General features: G+C 39.4%; 1 protein-coding gene across 1 annotated transcript in view; it reads right to left on the reverse strand.

The window, feature by feature from the left end:
- Positions 1-22,324, reverse strand: part of LOC124796318 (mucin-12-like) — a 304,314-nt gene that overhangs the window by 5,957 nt on the left and 276,033 nt on the right. Inside the window, exons 12-13 of the mRNA XM_047260448.1 lie at positions 16,438-16,611; positions 1-2,221 (exon numbers count right to left, since the gene is read on the reverse strand). The exon at positions 1-2,221 is cut by the window's left edge and continues 5,957 nt beyond it. Of these exons, the coding sequence (XP_047116404.1) occupies positions 1-2,221; positions 16,438-16,611 (2,395 nt within the window). The remainder of the gene's footprint in view (positions 2,222-16,437; positions 16,612-22,324) is intronic.

The following is a 22,324-nucleotide window of genomic DNA, read 5'->3' on the forward strand; positions in this document are numbered from 1 at the left end:
GAGCAGATGGACTCGGTTGCGGCATTGGTGGTGACACCTGTCGCATTTGTTTATGTGGCACTGTGACATTTACATCTTTATGTGAATGCAATACAATGCAAGATTCAGGAGCCTCTGCGTTCTTTTTGGACATAGTATTTTCCTTAAGCGGTCCATCATGCTCTAAGTGATTAGTCATAAAGGTCTTGTTACTAACATTTGGCACACAGTCTGGTAGAGACTTACTGTTAGCTGCTAAATGACTCTGTTTTGGTGACAGTGAAGAAGCAGAAGAAAGTAAAAGGTTTGGAGATGAGGCATGAGACTTCTTTAAAACACCTATTACTTGAACATCATCATCAGATAATGTATTTTTTGAACACGGCGAAGAGAGTGGTCTTGGCACTTGAGGTGATGCACGGCCAGTCATAACATTTGGTTGATTGAGAAACTCTTCTTTCAAACGTGGGCTTTCAGAGATAACATCTGAATTTGTGACTAATGCCAGAGATTTATCATTCACCGGCATTGGGGCATGAAGGTTTTCCACATTACTATGGAATCTTTCATTCCCTGAAACAATATTAGGCAGAGACATTTGGTGTGCTCTCTCAGGGGAATGCCGCGCACAATCCAAAGGCACAGAATCACGGGCTTGATCTGCAACAAATCCTTCCAAAGGAGCTCGATCAGAAGCATGTGCTGGTGGAGGCAATCTGCCAACTGAAGATGGCTCCACTTCACTGTACAAACGTTTTTTTACAGGGAAAATGGATGACGGTTTCATCAGTGACTTAGTCATTATACTAGATGCTGAAGTTGATGTTCCTGTGCTTTGCTGATGGCTAGTTGAAAATGTTGTGACATTACTGGTATTAACTGATGAGGGTACATCTTCTTCTGCTGCTTGTGTTCTTGCAGCCCTATACTGATCAGTCAGTGGCTTACTTGTGTCATAATACTGCATCATGGGACTTGCACTATATACCGGAACACTGCTGTACAGGGACTTTGGTCCCAGCAAAGCTGCTGGAGATTCTGGTGATCTTCCCTGGTATGTAGAGTAGCCTATTGCATCATTAGCTGGTGGATACATTCGTGGACTATATAAAGGAAATGCAGATGAATGCATCTGGTCCCTTGGGCTACCATTGCTGCTGTTTTTGTCTGGACTCCCTTTCTGAAGTGAAGATGTATCTTGATAAAAACCAGCCCGTATAGTTCCATTGATAGGCTGATATGGAGGCAGCTTCAGGTTATCTTCTGGACGAGGAGATGCCATCAGGGGTGATGCAGCCACTGGAGAACGATGAAGGGGGGAAGGATAATGGGTGGAATAATTTTCCACACGAGGGGAGGAACCGTCTAGTGGGTCCATTGGATCCTGGCTAAATGAAGAACGTTCAGACATGCTGCTACCCGTGCTTATTCTCCTTTGACGAGAAATGTTCTGTAACGGTGAAGTTGTAGCTTCTTCTTGCCCACTTCTTTGCTGTGGGGAGCGTAATGATCTTTTCTCAGATTCTTCTGGCATTCTTCCACTATAGAGATCACCCATCGCAATGCTAGAATACTTTGAAGGGACAGACTCTCGCTCAAACGTATGTGATTTATCTGTAAAAGGAACATTTTGAGAATCAGTTCTTTCACCTGTAGGAAGAGATTCATTTTCTTGAGAGCAAGAGTCTGACTTTTTTTTCTGCACTGTCAGTGTTCTCGGAGCGCCAAATGCTTTGAACCACGCACTAAGATTTGGTGTAGCCTTTTCTTGTTTTGTTTGTTGTACTATATTTTTAGTGCTTTCTACAGACTCTTCAGTTTCTTTCTTTGCAGACAAATTTGAACACACGGATTTGTGAGATTCTGGAGACACAGGCACTTTAACATCTACAGGAACCTTCGACAATTCATCTTCTGAGAGATCAAACTTGGTGTCTTCAGCCTCCTCTTTTGTGGAAAAATTATGCCCACTGCCAACACCGAAGGCTAAAACATCATTTCTTAAGACAGACCCCAGACTAAGTTTTGGCATAGTTTCTTCAGACTTCACAGGTTGTAATGCTTTTCCATCTTTAGGTTTTCCAGCAATACTCCCATCTTCTGCTACTTTACTTGTACTCTGAATGTTGGATAGCAGATTTCCCTTACTCTTGCCTGGCTGTAAGCGATCAATAGTTCTTTGGACCTCTCGTTTACGTTGTTGTTTGGCAGGATCCTTGTTCAAACGCTTTTTTGATGCATCCTGTAAAACATAACAGAGATCAGATAAGCATGTAAGCAGTGTACACATAAAGGATAAATCCAGAGACAGAGAAAAAAGGAGAAAGACTGAAGCATCAGGGAACTAAGAAAAAAAATAAACATCTACCTTAGCATTAAGAAACAGATTCCAATATGATTAATACTACCACAAACTCAAAATGGTATCTTTAGTACTGAGATGTCACAAGTAAAAGTGGAAAATCGAGATAGACAGCAAGGTCATCAGATAGTTAACATAGGCTCAGATTAGGGAAGGATGAGGAAGGGCATTAGTCATGCCCTTTTCAAAAGAATCTCCTGGTATCTGCCTTACGCAATGTAGGAAAATCACAGAAAATTAAAATGCGGATGACTTGATGAGAATTTGAACTGACATTCTCCCAAAAGTGTGCCCAGTGTCTTGCTACTGCGCAACCTCCCTTGGTTCTTAACACAGTGAAGAGTTCCTTCATCTAGAGCTATGGAAAAAGTTAACTGTGAAAGAAACATTAAACCATGGAAGGAAAAGAATCATATGCATACAGATTTGTGATACAATCGCCAGCTCAAATGGTAAGTTCACCTCAAATTTATGTATCTTTAGCCCAGCTCTACATATGAATTAAAAGTTTTTGATCTATTATGAATATTCGTAAAGTTAAAAACTTTGTGCTGGGCAAGCCCTCTTTCACTTGACCTATCTCAAAACACTTCACCAACTAATTCAATAAAGCATAAACCTGTCACTAACTTTGGCCTTATCTTCAAAACCTAAGAAACATCCAAGGTAAAATAGCTGAATAAGTGTCTCCTTGGAGAAAGGGTACAGTGGAGAGACTAACATCATGAAGGTTTCAGGGCTATTATGCTCATCAATCATGAAAATTCAGCACAACACATATTATGCTTAGAGTAAAAATTTAACGCAGCAACAACAATCTGTAGTTGCCTTCTACAGAAAACTATTTGTAACAATCTGGCGGCTATTAAAGTTATTCTCTCACGAATAACATTACTATGGCATTAACGAAGAGCAGGTTTAAAAAAAGATTGCAGTGTCAGGTAAAGTTAGATGAAGTGCTGTGCTTAGGCATATTTTGAATAGTAGGACAATTTTGGGACAAACTATGATTCAATTACACAATCAAGAACTCATCGGTAGGAGAGACATGATTCCCTGCTTCCTTCTCCGGAGATGCAGCAAATTTATTAGTAATCCACAGTCTTGTGTATGAAATGCTTCATTTTCAGGTGCAATATTCCCAAGAAAACTTAAAATAGCATTTTGTCTAGAAGCTAGGATAGCTGGCTTCCACCCAGCAGGTCCAGGTTCGATTCCTGGCGTGGTAACCAATTTAAATGGAACTGCTTAGTATACGTCATTTTTGGCAAAGTATCGGAGATTACGATAGATCAAATGCTGAAGTATTTACCTTCTTGATACAACATTAATATAACATTTACTGTTTCCTATAATCATTGCTTTTATGAATGTAAATATTTTTGTAATTTCAATCATATTGATACAGTACATAAATCTTCAGATATAAATACTGTATTCAAATATGTATTAGTTACTGAATCATTTTCTTATGCTACAAAAGTTTGTTTCACATAACTGTGTTTACAGTAACTTTCAATCACCATTTGGTTCATATAAATAAAGCACCCTTACACATAAAAGTAATTTACTTTATATTTGTCAAATCATAACTTATTTTAGTGTCAGAATTTTGTTCTACAAAATTCTTGGTGGGTTATAGTAATGGAACTGCTCAACACCCCTCATTTTTTGTGAAGTATTGTAGATTACAATACTACAAAGGTCAAAGTAATGACCCTTGTGATCCACTATAAATATAATACTTATTGTTTCTTATTGTCACTCAGAAAGATAAAATTGTAATTATGATTTGAAAATATTCTCATTCTTCTTATTTATAGGATTTCTTCTGAAAACATTTAAAACGAAATAGTAAATTTTATTAGGTTCTTTAGAGGTAAAGAGACGTACACATACATCTCCATACTGCAACTTAACGTATTGTAACTCGTGCCGATTTGTGTGCATAACAAGCACCAGTCCATCTGAGTCTTCGTGAGTTGTTGTTGTGTGACTGCTTAGTTGGTTGGACTCTGCAATCTAGTATTGTTCAGTTAAGACGGAATGGCATGTTGAGCTGTATTGAATATTGGTTTTTGTAAACATTTTTGTTGAATTATGCGAAGTGTTATGAGTACTATGAAGTGAATGAATCAACAGAAATTTAAACAACTGAAGTGAAATCACAGTTCCTGCTTCATTTTTACTTTTCACTGTATGTATATGAAAGCAACAACCCATTCCTCTCATAGGAAGCAAGATCATCGAACTAGACAATCTGCCAAAGAGCAGTTCTACAGCCACACGATCAAAAGTTAAGTAACGTATGTTGTTTTTTTTACAGCCACTGGTTCATTTTGTATTATCACGCAAATGGCCACATTGTTATTCAATGCCTATATTTTCTATATTAGTTGGTTTTGCTATTATTCATGCAAACAGAGCAAGGCGGCATGTTAAAATTGTGTTTCAACAGCTGACACCAAGAAGTCCCTCCCATACAGCCTGGCCACTCAGGTATGGCGTATCTGCAGTGATAGCAGCTCCCTTACAAAGGTCTTCATTGACAGATACTACCCGCAGACCTAGTCCCAAACAGATATCCTATACCACACCACCACATACCCTCAATCCCCCCCCCCCCCCCCCCCCCGAGAACCACATGCCCCCTTTGTAACCCAATACCACAATGTACTGGAACAACTGAACCACATCCTTCATTAAGGCTTTATTATCTATCATAATGCCTTGAAATTAGGGACATCCTATGCAAGATCCTTACCAAAGGCCTTGCCATGGTGGTAACAAGCCAGATCACCGAAGTTAAGTTCTGTCAGGATGAGCTAACACTTGGATGGATGACTGTCCAGGTATGCCGAGCGCTGTTTGCAAGCAGGGTGCACTCAGCCCTTATGAGGCCAATTGAATAGCTGCTTGATAGAGAAGTAATGGCGCCCATCACGAAAGCTGACAATGGTGTGCTGACCACTTGCCCCTCCATATCCGCGTCCACTGACACCTATCAGCAGAGGACGATATGGCAGTCATAGGTAACGTTGGGCCTCCTGAGGCCTGTCTGGACAGAGTTTAGTCAGTTTTTACCCATGATCCTTTCCATCCCTCCTAAAGTGGTGTTCTGTCACTCACTCAACCTCCAGATCATAATCCATTCCTATCCCACTCCCAATCCCAACCCCTTCCAAAGGGATCATATCCCTATATAAGACTCAGGTGCAAGAGCTGACCAATCCGGCCACCCAACACTCCCTATTCCAGTCCTGTCACAGGACTATCCCACCCCATCAGAGGTCAGGCCACCTGTGAAAGCAGCCATGTCATATCCAAGCTCTGCTGCAATCATTGTTCTGCTTTTTATATTGTTATGATCACCAACCATGTGTCCATGAGGATGAATGGCCAATGGCAAAGTGGACCGCCCTGTGGTGCAACATGTAGCTGTACAAAACATACTTGATTTCAATGGCTGATTCACAACCTGGGCCATCTGGATCGGCCATCAGGATCCGCCTCTCCAACACCGGCTTTTCTGAACTGCACAGATGAGAATTATTCTTAAACACATTCTACACTCCAAAAATTATTCTGGCCTCAACCTATTGTCCCCACACCCTCCACACCACTTTTCTGCCACCCCCTGTTCTTTAACTTCTTCACAATTCATATACCCTCACTCGCATTTTGTGCTGTTCTCTCCTGGTGCATCCACCGGTCTCTTATCCTTCTCTGCTAATTTCCTTTCTGCTCCCCATATTTCTCCTCCCTCTCCCTCCCTCACAGCCTCCCAATGCTGCGCCCGTCAGCCCTGTCCTGCCATCTCTAGTCCCTGCATGCTCCATTAGGCAGTGCCATTTCCTCGTTCTCAACCTGTACCATACTATCCCTCCCATTTCACGCTCTGCTTCAGATTGTTGGTCGAATTCGACGCAACTCTGTTACAGTTTGGCTGGAGTTAGTGATCAAGTGTGTGAGGTGTGCTTGGTCGTGTGAATGCGTTTTCATTTCTCTAGTCATCTTTACAGTGAGTAGCAATCTATCCTTTTCATAATACTGTTAAAATAGGAAAAGTCCTAACCATACATAAAGAAAGATTGAATGGTGAACCTAGCAGCCACTGTTTAGTTCCATAGTTCCAATGTCGTCTGTATTCAGTTAAACATCTGAAAATGAATGGCTACCAAACTAAAATTATTTCTTAGAAGAAATAACATTCTCTCCTCTGCTCAGTGTGCTGATGCTATATATGAGCTCCTTGCTACTACTCTATATCTTGTTGACATGAAATGCCCAGCTATAGGTATTTTTCTTGAGCTCATGAATGCTTCTGACATGCTAAACCACAACATACTCTTGCAAAAGTTGGATTTGTATGGAATACAGGGAACTGGCCATAGCTGAGTCAGCAGTTACATCAAAGAACTAGCACAGTACATTCATATAAACAAAGTCAGTCAGTCACAAATCCTAAAGGTACTGTACTTGTCTACACAAGCCATAAAACAGTGTCTCACAGGGCACAGTTTTGACCCCTTGTTATTTCTACTTTATACAAACAAACTCCATTCTACCCCATAAACTAGTAAGGCATTTCTGTTCGCTGACAATACTAACATCCTTATCTCAAATATAGATGAATCTCTCCAGTTAACAACTGATAGAAATACAGCCCAACTAGCCTCATGGGTTGCATCAAACAGACTGATTCTCAATGCAAAAAAGATGCTTACTCCTCACCTCCATTCGGGATAGAACTCTTCATATTTCAACAATACACTAAATGGAAACAAGGTAGAATTTGTCAATTAGACATGATTTTTAAAGATCCACATCACGGACACACCCACATGGAAAAACCACATTGACATAATTAGTCTCAAGCTAAGTAAAGCCTGTTTATGCTCCACTCACTGAAGGATGAACAAATGCCAGCACAATGACATTATGTATTATGCTCTTTTCCATTCAGTACTACGCTCGAATAATTTCTTGGGGTCCTAATACTTAAACAGTAAAATTATTTAAACTGTGAGGGAGGGAGAGTGAGAAAGAGAAGCAATTAGAACAATTCTGTAAAAACAGCGAGGAGAAACCTGTAAACAATTCTTTCAAAAACAAAACTTACTGCTTCTCCCTAGTCAACATATATCTGAACAGCTCTATCACACAATGAAAAAGTCAGGATGGAATAATGACAATATTATGAAAAATGACAGATTCCTACTCACCATACAGCGGGGATGATGAGTTGCAGACAGGCACAACAAAAAGACAAAAGGCTTTCCTCTGGAGTAGGCAAAACACACACACACACACACACACACACACACACACACACACACACGCGCGCGCGCGCATGCACACATGTGCGAACACAGCTCAAACATGACCACTGTCTCTGGCTCCCGAGAACAGACGATTTGCAAACCGTGCACGACAGGAGAAGCAGTCTGAGCGGTGAGGGTAAGGAGAAGGCTGGAGCAAGGAAGGGGAGGGAGAACAGGTGTGCTTGTGGGAGCATAAAGGGATGAGATTGGGGGAAGTACAGCAGACAGGTGCAATCAGAAGGTTAGATGGTTGGCAGGGGGAAGGGGGAGGGAAAACGGAGCAGAAAAAAAGAGATGTAAAAAGAGTGTGGGTGCATTGGTGGAACAGAAAGCTGTGTAGTACTGGATTGGAAACAGGGAAGGGAACGAAGGGCAGTAAATAACGATGGATAAGGCCAGATGGGTTATGGGAACATAGTATATATTGCAAGGAGAGTTCTGACCTGCACAACTCAGAAAAGCTTGTGTTGGTAAGAAGGATGCAGATGGCACAGGCAGTGAAAAAATCACTGAAGTGAAGAACATTGTGTTGGGCAGCTTGCTCAGCAACTGGGCGAACAAGCTGTTTCTTGGCCATAGTTTGTCAGTGGCCATTTATGCGAACAGACAGTTTGTTGGTTGTCATGCCCACATAGAACACAGCATAGTTGTTGTGTCTTAGCTTGTATATCACATGACTGCTTTCCCAGGTAGCCCTGCCATTGATGGGTATGTGATGCTTGCGACAGGACAGGATTAGGTGGTAGTGCGAGGATGTATGGGACAGGTGTTGCATCTAGTTCTATTAGAGAAATATGAGCCACGAGGCATGAGGTTGGGAGCAGGGTTGGAGTAGGGATGGACCAGGATATTGTGAAGGTTCAGTGGGCACTGGAATACTGCTGTGGGAGGCGTGGGAAGAGTAGTGGGTAGGACTTTCCTCATTTCAAGGTACAGTGAAAGGTAGGCAAAATCCTGGCAGAAAATGTGATTCAGTTGCTTCAGTCGTGGGTGCTACTTCGCCATCTGGATATTTCTTACCAACACAAGCTTTTCTGAATTAAGCAGGTGGCAACCCTCCCTGCAATATATACTAATTTCACGTAATCCTCTGACCTCAGCTTTCATTAGTCACTGTCCTACATCCCTTTCTCTTTCCCCACTCCAGCACTACACAGCCTTCTATTCCACCAATGCATCCAGAATCTTTTTACTCCTCTCTTTTTCCATTACCTTTTACCTCCCCACTGCCTAACCGCTCGACTGCACATACCTACCCTACCCTCTCCCCATCTCATATTTGCATGGTCCCCAAGCAGCAGTTTATAGGGGCCCCTGCCCGCACCCCTAACCTACTATCCCTCCCTCTCCCTGGCCCAGCCTCCTCCTTGCCCCCACCCCCAGATTGCTTCACTCATCACACACAGTTGCTTGCAATCTGTCCTTGGCAGCCAGATACAGTGTGTGTGTGTGTGTGTGTGTGTGTGTGTGTGCTATTTGCAAGAATGTCTGCTCCAGAAGGTGGCCTACTGGTCGAAAGCTTACTTGTTTAACAGTCTTTTTGTTGTGACTGTCTCCACTTATGGTGAGCAGCAATCTATCCTTTTCATAATATTACCCATATTTGAACTGCTCTCATTTTATAAACAAGAACATAAATGCACTGTACAAGAACAAAATCAGTTCTTCTAAACTGCATACTAATAGTGTTAAGTGTATGGGAACGAAACTGTGCAATCATCTTCCAAAAGAATTATGACATATTCCAGGAGTGACATTTTTTTAAAAAGTCTTTAAGAGCACTTCTAACATAGCACTCCTTCTACAGCATACAATACTTTCTTGAATGTACCTCATAAATTATATTACATACTTTATTATCTTTCAAAACTACCTTATTTTATTAGAAATACAGCCTATTTTCCGTTAATGAACTTTAGCCATGTGATTATGACCAGCATAATTAATCAAACTTGGTATTTCACAATTATGAATAACGTGTAATATATCTTCATGAAACAATGTTGTGGCTACATATCTTTGACCTGTCCCATATTCTACTGCACAATTTTGTACACAACACAATTAAATAGTGCTATTAAACTGCCACTGACTTAAAACTGTCAGCAGCATAGCAAAAGTACAGCTTTCTGATATTTATACCAAACTTATCAAAATAAATCTCTTCTGAGAATTTAGAATCTGAAAATAAATACTGGAATGAGTGAAGGTAGTAACTCCTCATACAGTTGAATCATTTACAGGCACATAAGCAAGACTGAGAATATGACTAAATTTTGGATGAATCCAAAAGTTAACAGAATACACATTCATGCATGCAGCTGCCAATGGCGTTCAGTGTGTATACCTGGAGGATTCATTCAACATTTTGAAGAGGCTATTCCTGCAGATTAAGGCAGTCTTTGGAATAGATGATGCATTTCATCTCGGTTCTGAGGTCACACTTGGGTCACTCCAGTGACTGGCAGAGAGTCTGAGAACAGCAGCCTCATGCATGGAGTTTCAACGAAGCTCAAAATTTGCAGCATAGTCTCCAGAACTGATCATGTGACCCTCGTTCTGATTCAAGTGGAAGGACTGAACCAGAGACTTCGACAGTTCTGTGAAAAGCTAGGTTGTGATTTCCTGTGCTTGCTCCATAGGGGCGAGAACTGGAGGATCTCCCTAAATGGGTCAGGTGTGCACTACACATCAGAAGCTGCTACACAGGTAGTTGACTGTGGAGTGCACACACGGTTGGTTTATTTTTTTTATTTTTAAAGGTTATAGTGACTGTCCATCCAGATCAGATAACAACAGCTGTGGGACTCAGAAGTATAAATGTAACATCCAAAAGGATGCCACAAAACTACCACCCAATATCTTTGATGTCAATTTGTTGCAGATTCTTGGAACATATTCTGGGCTCAAACATAATGAGCTATTTTGAACAGAATGACCTCCTCCAAGTCAACCAGCTTGGATTCCAGCAGCAGTGTGGCCTCAGTTGCCTGAGACTGCAGTCGTGTGTGTGTGTGTGTGTGTGTGTGTGTGTGTGTGTGTGCGCGCGAGTTGCATTGTGTGTGTGTGTGTGTGTGTGTGTGTGTGTGTGTGTGTGTGTGTGTGTTTGTCATCCAATTTTGACAAAGGCCTTACTGGCCAAAAGCTACATTTGTGACAGTCTCTTTGTTGTGCCTCTCCGCGACTCAGCATCACTGCTATATGGTGATTAGCAACTTTCCTTTTCACAATATTGTTGGATTCCAAATACATTGATAATGAGTAACCCAATTCATAATTTTCTCATATGACACAATGAAAGCTCTAGATCAAGGCAGTCAGGTAGATGTAGTATTTCTTGATTTCCGAAGAGCATTTGACTCAGAACCACATCTACACTTCTTGTCGAAAGGATGGTCATATGGGGTATCAAGAGAAATTTGTGACAGGATTGAGCATTTTCTGGTAGAGAGGACACAGCATGTTATCCTGCATGGGCATTCATTGTCAAATATAGAAGTAACTTCGGGTGTACTCCAGGAAAGTGTGTTGGGACCCTTGCTATTCCTGTAGTATATAATGGCCTTGCAGACTTTTCGCAGATTATGCAGTTACCTATAATGAAGTAGTATCTGAAAGCAGCTGCATAAGTATTCTGGCATATCTTTATAAGGCTTCAAAGTGGTGCAACTTGCTTTAGATGTTCTAAAATGTAAAATTGTACACTTCAAAAATGAAAAATACAAAGGATACTATGACCTATGACTATAATATCAATGGACCGCCATTGGTATTTGCCACCTTATACAAATACCTACGTGTAACACTTTGCAAGAATATGAAATACAAAGATCACATAGGCTCAGTCATGGGTAAAACAGATGGTAGACTTCAGTTTATTGGTAGGAAACTGGGGAGATGCAATCATTCTGCAAAGGAGACTGGTTACAAATCACTTGCATGACCCATTCTAGAATATTACTCAAGTGTGTGGGACCTGTACCAAATAGGACTAACAGAGATATTGTAGGTATACAGAGAAGGGCAGCATGAACAGTCACAGGTTTCTTTGACCCGTGTGAGGGTGTCACAGAGATGCTGAAGAAACTGAACTGGCAGACTCTTTACAACAGACGTAAACTATCCTGAGAAAGCCTACACACAAAGACTCAAGAATTGGCTTTAATTTATGATTCTATGAATATACTACAACCCTCTAAGGATTGTGAGGACAAGATTAGATTAATTACAGTGCATGCAGAGGCATTTAAACAATCATTCTTCCTGTGCTCCGTACACAAATGGTAGGAAAACCGAAAAACCGACACAATGACATGCACTTCACAGTGGTTTGCAAGGTATAGATGTAGAATAGTTAGGCTCCTCTTATCCCAGAGTCTGAGTGAACTCCTTTTTAACCTTTCTCAATCTATCCATCTTTCCACCCTGAGAATGACACAAATAGTTATGAACGCTAGGAAAATTTATTTTATATGCTCCTATCAGCAGTACTTAGAATTGCATCTCCTGAAGGTAAGTTCTGATCAGTCATTCTCTCTTCTCGTAATTTTTTAATTTTCGCAAGTGAATTATAAAATTTTTCTTCTTCTGCATATTAAAAACAAATGTTTATGTTTTATTAATGCTGATGATATCTGATGTCTTTATGGGCGTTATAACATTGCAATAATATCTTTAACTTCCAGCATATGACATTCCAATAGACTGAACATCTCAGAAACATTACTTGCACATTTTAGTTATCTCCACAGATAGTTCTGAGTCCTTAGTATTGTGAGCATGATTGTGTACATGTGTCACACACTGTGGAGTATTTTGCCCTAGTAAATGAATAGAATAATTGCACTGTAATAACAATTAATTTTAGCATTAAAAATATCTTCAAAGGCAAGAATATGTGAAATTTTAAGTTTGTTGGGAAATACTTTCTTTATTATAAATGTGGTGCAAGCAATGCATTTGGAGTTGACTGGGCACATGCTGCTCATGGTGTTTTCACTGAGAGCAGTCCAGGAGTGCAGTCATGATGGCAATAAAGTGAAGTATTTGTTAGAATCATGATTTTCTTCTTGCCAAACTAGCTGCCTAGACTTAAAACTAAAGTAGCACAATATAAGTGTATTTTCAATTCTTCGTGTGCGTATTATCTGGTTTAAGGTTTATTTGGGCATAAAAAAAAGAGCTAACATCACCTTGAATATATGTTTGAAAAAAATCTTCGATTATCTATGCAGCTTTTCCCCCCACATTAACCTGAAAAATCAGGAGTACATTAACTGTACCAAACACTGGATCATCTCTCAGACAACATGAAAAAGAGCCAGTCAACTATGATATTTTGGCTTTTACATAAACACCTGATAGACACCAAATGCTGGGTAGCATTACAGTTTGCAGCCAGTCATTGGTGAAGTAATTAAAGGTTCATGATGTGCCTAATTATTACCTTACCGTCACCAGGTACTCTTGGCTGTACTGAGCTGCTTTAGCAACTCAACAATGCCATTGCAATGTCGAATAAGTGATGTTCATGTAAGAGCCGATGCTGCTTGTGCATCAATAACAATAAAAAAATACTTGTAAGTGACAGCTCTTTCTCACTCATTACAAATGTAGAAAAAATCATTAAATCATGTTGTTGTGGTCTTCAGTCCTGAGACTGGTTTGATGCAGCTCTCCATGCTACTCTATCCTGTGCAAGCTTTTTCATCTCCCAGTACCTACTGCAACCTACATCCTTCTGAATCTGCTTAGTGTATTCATCTCTTGGTCTCCCTCTATGATTTTTACCCTCCACGCTGCCCTCCAATACTAAATTGGTGATCCCTTGATGCCTCAGAACATGTCCTATCAACCGATCCCTTCTTCTGGTCAAGTTGTGCCACAAACTTCTCTTCTCCCCAATCCTATTCAATACTTCCTCATTAGTTATGTGATCTACCCATCTAATCTTCAGCATTCTTCTGTAGCACCACATTTCGAAAGCTTCTATTCTCTTCTTGTCCGAACTATTTATCGTCCATGTTTCACTTCCATACATGGCTACACTCCATACAAATACTTTCAGAAATAACTTCCTGACACTTAAATCTATACTCGATGTTAACAAATTTCTCTTCTTCAGAAACGCTTTCCTTGCCATTGCCAGCCTACATTTTATATCCTCTCTACTTCGACCATCATCAGTTATTTTGCTCCCCAAATAGCAAAACTCCTTTACTACTTTAAGTGCCTCATTTCCTAATCTAATTCCCTCAGCATCACCCGACTTAATTAGACTACATTCCATTATCCTTGTTTTGCTTTTGTTGATGTTCATCTTATATCCTCCTTTCAAGACACTGTCCATTCCATTCAACTGCTCTTCCAAGTCCTTTGCTGTCTCTGACAGAATTACAATGTCATCAGCGAACCTCAAAGTTTTTATTTCTTCTCCATGAATTTTAATACCTACTCCTAATTTTTCTTTTATTTCCTTTACTGCTTGCTCAATATACAGATTGAACAACATCGGGGAGAGGCTACAACCCTGTCTTACACCCTTCCCAACCACTGCTTCCCTTTCATGTCCCTCGACTCTTATAACTGCCATCTGGTTTCTGTACAAATTGTAAATAGCCTTTCGCTCCCTGTATTTTACCCCTGCCACCTTTAGAATTTGAAAGAGAGTATTCCAGTCAACATTGTCAAAAGCTTTCTCTAAGTCTACAAATGCTAGAAACGTAGGTTTGCCTTTCCTTAATCTTTCTTCTAAGATAAGTCGTAAGGTCAGTATTGCCTCACGTGTTCCAGTGTTTCTACGGAATCCAAACTGATCTTCCCCGAGGTTGGCTTCTACTAGTTTTTCCACTCGCCTGTAAAGAATTCGTGTTAGTATTTTGCAGCTGTGACTTATTAAGCTGATAGTTCGGTAATTTTCACATCTGTCAACACCTGCTTTCTTAGGGATTGGAATTATTATATTCTTCTTGAAGTCTGAAGGTATTTCGCCTATTTCATACATCTTGCTCACCAGATGGTAGAGTTTTGTCAGGACTGGCTCTCCCACGGCCGTCAGTAGTTCCAATGGAATATTGTCTACTCCGGGGGCCTTGTTTCGACTCAGGTCTTTCAGTGCTCTATCAAACTCTTCACGCAGTATCATATCTCCCATTTCATCTTCATCTACATCCTCTTCCATTTCCATAATATTGTCCTCAAGTACATCGCCCTTGTATAGACCCTCTATATACTCCTTCCACCTTTCTGCTTTCCCTTCTTTGCTTAGAACTGGGTTTCCATCTGAGTTCTTGATATTCATACAAGTCATTCTCTTACCTCCAAAGGTCTATTTAATTTTCCTGTAGGCGGTATCTATCTTACCCCTAGTGAGATAGGCCTCTACATCCTTACATTTGTCCTCTAGCCATCCCTGCTTAGCCATTTTGCACTTCCTGTCGATCTCATTTTTGAGACGTTTGTATTCCTTTTTGCCTGTTTCACTTACTGCATTTTTATATTTTCTCCTTTCATCAATTAAATTCAGTATTTCTTCTGTTACCCAAGGATTTCTACTAGCCCTCGTCTTTTTACCTACTTGATCCTCTGCTGCCTTCACTACTTCATCCCTCAAAGCTACCCATTCTTCTTCCACTGTATTTATTTCCCCCATTCCTGTCAATTGCTCCCTTATGCTCTCCCTGAATCTCTGTACAACCTCTGGTTCTTTTAGTTTATCCAGGTCCCATCTCCTTAAATTCCCACCTTTTTGCAGTTTCTTCAGTTTTAATCTACAGGTCATAACCAATAGATTGTGGTCAGAGTCCACATCTGCCCCTGGAAATGTCTTACAATTTAAAACCTGGTTCCTAAATCTCTGTCTTACCATTATATAATCTATCTGATACCTTTTAGTATCTCCAGGGTTCTTCCATGTATACAACCTTCTTTCATGATTCTTAAACCAAGTGTTAGTTATGATTATGTTGTGCTCTGTGCAAAATTCTACAAGGCGGCTTCCTCTTTCATTTCTGTCCCCCAATCCATATTCACCTACTATGTTTTCTTCTCTCCCTTTTCCTACACTCGAATTCCAGTCACCCATGACTATTAAATTTTCGTCTCCCTTCACAATCTGAATAATTTCTTTTATTTCATCATACATTTCTTCAATTTCTTCGTCATCTGCAGAGCTAGTTGGCATATAAACTTGTACTACTGTAGTAGGTGTGGGCTTCGTATCTATCTTGGCCACAATAATGCGTTCACTATGCTGTTTGTAGTAGCTTACCCGCATTCCTATTTTCCTATTCATTATTAAACCTACTCCTGCATTACCCCTATTTGATTTTGTGTTTATAACCCTGTAGTCACCTGACCAGAAGTCTTGTTCCTCCTGCCACCGAACTTCATTAATTCCCACTATATCTAACTTCAACCTATCCATTTCCCTTTTTAAATTTTCTAACCTACCTGCCCGATTAAGGGATCTGACATTCCACGCTCCGATCCGTAGAACGCCAGTTTTCTTTCTCCTGATAACGACATCCTCTTGAGTAGTCCCTGCCCGGAGATCCGAATGGGGGACTATTTTACCTCCGGAATATTTTACCCAAGAGGACGCCATCATCATGTAATCATACAGTAAAGCTGCATGCCCTCGGGAAAAATTACGGCTGTAGTTTCCCCTTGCTTTCAGCCGTTCGCAGTACCAGCACAGCAAGGCCGTTTTGGTTATTGTTACAATCATAAAATACAAAATACATACAAAAGTATAAGAAAAATATTGTTTACCTTTTGCTCCTTACGGAAAGCTTTCTCATGTGATTTAGAACCATTTTTATGTTCATCCACACGAGTTGACCCATCATATTCTTCTGTTCCAGTGTTCATGAAATATGATGGGGAATTACTTGCAGATGAAAATTCAGAGAATCGTGGCGTGTCATCTAGCCACTTGTTAATATCCTAAAAGAAAAAAAAATTATTTGACCTAACATGATGTGGTATGATACCAGTATTACAATAAAAAGTAAAACAAAATTAAACAAGTGACTGTAAGTGCCGTCTTTTAAATTTGATTAATCATATTGCAGATTCTTCCAATATTATTTGACCTACCATGGTGTGGTATGATACCAGTATTGCAATAGAAAGTAGAACAAAATTAAAAAAGTGACTGTAAGTGTCGTCTCTTAAATTTGATTAATCATATTGTAGATTCTTTCAATAAAACTTGTTTATGTCCCTTCACAAAGATGTATGATGATTGCTGCTATACTTTAAATGTCATGTGCAATGTCAACAAGACTTTCACAAAATGTGTTAATCACTTTTAAGGAACAGTAGGTTAGTACTCTTTCCCACAAACACCTGTCAATCCATTTCTGGAAAAAAAAAGTTTATCAGATTTCAAGGCAAAGAACTGCATCACACATCATCAAGATTCCATCCCCATTAAGAGGAATACAATCTTTTCTTGCTGTGTCTTATCTCATTAGCCTCCCAATGGCAGCTGCAATATGAATTCCTGCAGATATTGATGTTCTGATCAATCAGGTTTAAACTCTCACCTTCAATAATAATAATAATAATAATAATAATGAAATTATCATGCAGCATTTGTTGTTATGATAAACACACAAACAAACAAAAATAAGGGATATCACTTTAAAGTTGCCTTCTCACCAGAATACAATTTGTACTTCATTAAAATGTGTCATCAGTAATGTCTACACCATAGGCCCTACATATACCCATATACCCACGGACTGGAGTTTAAAGCCGTAGAGGAAGACATATTACAATAGGAATTGTCATTTTAGACAGCACAAATAAAATTTCATGATTTTTGTGAATGATGGGGTTCAAAACTGTGCCTTTTGATCTTTAGCATCCTAATTTGAAAGGTTTTTCTTTATTGATACACATTTAGCTTGATAAATTTGCACTTGATTATAATTTACATGTAAAATTCCAACAAAAGGGCATAAATTAACATAAAGTAAAGAAAAAATTTGGTCAAAAAGTGGTTTAATGCTAACAATTTTCTTTATATTCTGTATTTATTATCAAACACCAAAAACACATCGTAAAAAATGTAAAAAGCTTCAATCAAATCCTGCCTCTCCTAAAAATCATTCTTCCGCATGCTTTCTGGCCTCTAATATGTCTGCCTCGTTTCTCAGGAGTACACACTTTGCCAGAACCCTTTGGCCCTTGTTTCACACCACCTCTCTCTACGGACTGTCCATTACATGGCTACTTTTGAACTTGCATTGACTCTTAAATAAGCTTTCATATTTCTGATGTTTAGATTTTACAAGTAAGTGATGGTTCACCATACTTTTTCTGACCAGTTTATCAGTTCCAAAAATGACGCTGCATACAGATTTACTGGAGATGTCTTCCTAGGGTGAACAGATAGATCTACTGGTGTATCATCATCTTCATTCCTCAATTCAGTTACCTTCTGGAACTCTGCTTTCCTTTCTTCTTGATCTTCTATGCATAAAAGAGGCTGAATCACCATTTCACTAAATGTGAACCACAATGAACATTACACTGTTGGCAAAACAATATCCACTACTGGTTTCTTCTGTGATTTTAGCAACTCCAGTTGATAAAGAATGTGGTGGGATTCTTCAATCCAAGAGAATTTTGATTTGATAGTAAACCAACAGGGATAGTAAACAGCAAAAATTTATTCCACAAGCAGTTGTAACGCCATCAAGTTGTTGCCTTTAAGGTCGTGTTTTCAAAGCCATATTAGACAAATCCTATTTGCAGTGGTTAACCACCAAGAGTAGCTTGCTGGACCAATTTCTAATACTGCCGTATAAGTTGGAAATGCACCTGCCCTTATCGCCTGAGTTATCCTGTAATCAAAAGCCTGGCAGATAGAGGGGTCTTTGACAACAGTGTCACTCATTGGAACCAGAAGCTCTGGAATGGAAATACTAAGAAACGACGGACTGATTTCAAGTTCTGTTGCATTATCAAGCATGTGCCAAACTTACCACTCCACTTACTGCTAGACAAAGTTTTACCATTCAACTGTCTGATCAAGTGGCCCAAAGATACTCATTTGTAATCAACCAGACGAGTTTACGACTCAGCCTTGTCTCAACCCAATGCTTGACTATTCCTTCCCAATCAGTGTTAAAATTCATTCAGTCAACACCACTAGTCTGCAAACTTCTACCAATGCTGTTTTTCTTTAAAAAATCGACTAGATGGTTATCAATATCTTCAGCAGTTTTCCCTGTCATTAAGTCATTCTCTGGAGTAAAATGGCAAAGATACCGTGCACCTGGCTGACTGCAAACAGTGTAATGCTCTTCTTTCATAATACTTGGAAAACTTGAGTTGCCTGCTTGTAACATAACTTCAGTGGAATCTTGGCATCCATCAAAGAAGATACATTCAATCTTGCCTATTCTGCATCAATCATGAAATTCTCCATCAAGTGATTCATGACTTTCCCTTGGGTCCTTTTTACTTTATTGTGATCAACCGTGAGTCTCCTTCAATAATTAATCCGGCACCCAATATGCAGCTGTTGTAGTACATAGAATGACACCATAACTAATACTTTGCACTGCAACATTGCGCAATTGTAGCATAATATGCTAACTTGTACTTAAAAGCAGTGGGCACGTCAGAATCATCACATGATATCTGCAACGGATCTTCAGAATATTCAGTTGCCTCTTCACCTTATTTTGGAGAAAAGAATTTCATTTCACTGTGATGATAATTCTTCCTTCATTTTCTGCTTATATTCAAAACTATTTTTAATTCATTTTCTTGTCTCTTCTGCTTTTAATTTGTCTTTTGTGCTAAGGTAGATCTGGCAACCCAATTTGATGCCATCCAACAGATCCAACTTTCTCTCTCTGACCTTTAACAAACACCAGTTCTTTGAAAGGGATCTTAGAACAAGAGCAGTACTCCATGTTTACAGTTAGCATCACTTGGACATAGACCCTCAAATTCTCAAGATAGCTTAATCTCACATTTGCAACAGAGGATGTCAAGGTGCTTGTCTAATGCTGCTATGAAAGCCTGTTTCATTTCCACTTTTCCTCTGCCAAGTGATATGGTTTGGCCTTTTCCCAGTTTTCCTCTACCTTCTTTAGGACTGTGACTCTAGATAGAACAACTATTTGCTAGTTGCCACTTTTCAAGCACTTTTGGATAAACATCCTTTGCAAGAGTGGCTGCTGGGTAATTTCTGACATTCTATCCACTCTGTCTCTTAGTGGAAGTGCATATCTTACATCAGTTTGGAGTTCAGAAAGCAGCATTTCTTGAAATGTTCAAACAAAGTTACTCATATGAGTGATAGTTGCAGCCTTGTCTCCCGTTTACTAGCCACAGTTCCGAATTTTCAGATTCTGAAAGTGAAAGAAACTATTTGTGCTTGGAAAAAGAAAAACTAGAAATTTCACTATCTGTGTGATATTAAGAAAAAGACACTCTGGTGCAAATGAATATTGCCATTTTAAAAACTTTTAAGAGTGGTTTAAAATGATTACAGATTTTATAGTATATTCTTATCGTTAGAGTAGAAGTACAGACAGAAATAAAGGTAAGAGGACACACCTTGAAAGAAGACATTTGAGCAAATCTAACATATGATGTCAAAATATCATGAAACTGAAGTACCTATTTACCAACAAAACAATGTAACTGCCATTTCTTGTAAATATAATTGGGAATTGCTAACCAAAACAAAACTTTGTGAACTACTCATTTTTTGAAAAATGAAGTCAAAATATCTGACATGCCCTAATGTTAGAGCTACTTTGTCATCAATGGAAAGAAGAACACCACAGTTGGATGGCTGTTTTTATGGACTGCAACATGTTGGCCACCATTTCAAACACTTTTCCTTCCAATGGTTCATGAAACTTTGATTCGAGAACAACATTAAATCTTACATGGGAACAGTATCGTGCAATACATTGTGTCGCCAACAAAATTCTTACATTGCTGTGTCTGTCTGCTAGTTTCCCTGATATCAACAGGCACTGGTAATCATCTGAATGTGACAACCTTCTGTCCTGTTTGTAGCAGGAGAAACAAGTCCTGTACATTTCAAATAATTTTCTTTGTTTCATTGGTCTGTTGAATTTCTTGGAGGGCATTAAGATAATTTCGGGAATTCCCTCTATACTGATCTCATATCTGCTCCATCAAGGTGAACAATAGTTACCACACTAAGGAGGAAAGGGATTCAAATTCACATCTAGCCCTTGTGATTTAGTTTCTTAGAGGTTTCCCTAAACTGATTATGGACAATGTCAGCACAGCTTCCTTGAAACGGACATGGCCACAATTCCTCCCTGATCTTTGCCCAACCCATGCTTGTTTTCTGTATCTCATCATTGAGATTTAGATTTAGATTCAGTTTTTGTTCCACAGACCCAAAATTCATCTTGTTTATTATGTAATAGAACCAATGCTGAAAATTGTGTTAGTGTTCACACACATTAGACCCCTGAGTAACATTCAGCTGACATCCTTTTAGTGGTTCCTTTGGATACTGTCCAGGCCATAATAAATATTAAGATCTCAGTGTAGTCAGTGGATTGCAAATTTTCAATCACTTTTTGCAAGGATGGAAGCGTCTACTGAGAGATCAGTGATGAACAATGACCACACAGTAGGGCTGCAATATATGCTTTGGAGTGTGGAGGAGTACATTTCACTGGCTATATGGGACATGTAGTATTTATTTATTTATTTACTCGTCAAGTTCCGGAGGACCAAATTGAGGAGCAAATCTCCAAGGTCATGGAACGTGTCAGTACATGCAATACAACATAAACATAATAACAGATAAAAATAAATGTTCATGAACCTTAAAAAAGTCAGTCCATAAGTGTAAGTAAACGCTATCAGCAATACAATAAAAATCAGCCTAATTTTTCAATGAACTCCTCGACAGAATAGAAGGAGTGATCCATGAGGAAACTTTTCACTTTCGATTTGAAAGCGCATGGATTACTGCTAAGATCTTTGAACAGATGTTGACGAGAGGTTCGTGAACTAACACCACTTATTGCCCGAACCGCCCGTTTCTGAGCCAAAAATATCCTTTTGGAATGGGAAGAGTTACCCCAAAATATAATACCATAAGACAATAGCGAATGAAAATAAGCAAAGTAGACCAACTTTCGTGTCGAACGATCACTCACTTCTGATACCGTTCGAATAGCAAAAATGGCAGTATTAAGTCTTTGAACAAGATCCTGAACGTGGGCTTTCCATGACAGCTTACTATCTGAACACCTAGAAATTTGAACTGTTCAGTTTCACTAATCATATGCTTGTTTTGTGAAACTAAAATGTCAGGTTTTGTTGAATTGTGTGTTAGAAACTGTAAAAGCTGAGTTTTACTGTGGTTTAACATTAGTTTATTTTCTACAAGCCATGAACTTATGTCATGAACTGTACTATTTGCAACAGTGCCAATGTTGCACACAGCTACCTTTACTACCAAGCTACTGTCATCAGCAAACAGAAATATTTTAGAATCACCTGCAATACTAGAGGGCATATCATTTATATAATATAATATAAATAACAGGGGTGACCTTATTACTGACCCCTGGGGCATCCTCTCCCCCCCCCCTTTCCAATTAACTGTGCCACACTCAGACCCCACATCAAT

The sequence above is a fragment of the Schistocerca piceifrons genome, chromosome 4 (assembly GCF_021461385.2).
Source record: "Schistocerca piceifrons isolate TAMUIC-IGC-003096 chromosome 4, iqSchPice1.1, whole genome shotgun sequence".
In the NCBI taxonomy this organism is placed as follows: Eukaryota; Metazoa; Arthropoda; class Insecta; order Orthoptera; family Acrididae; genus Schistocerca; species Schistocerca piceifrons.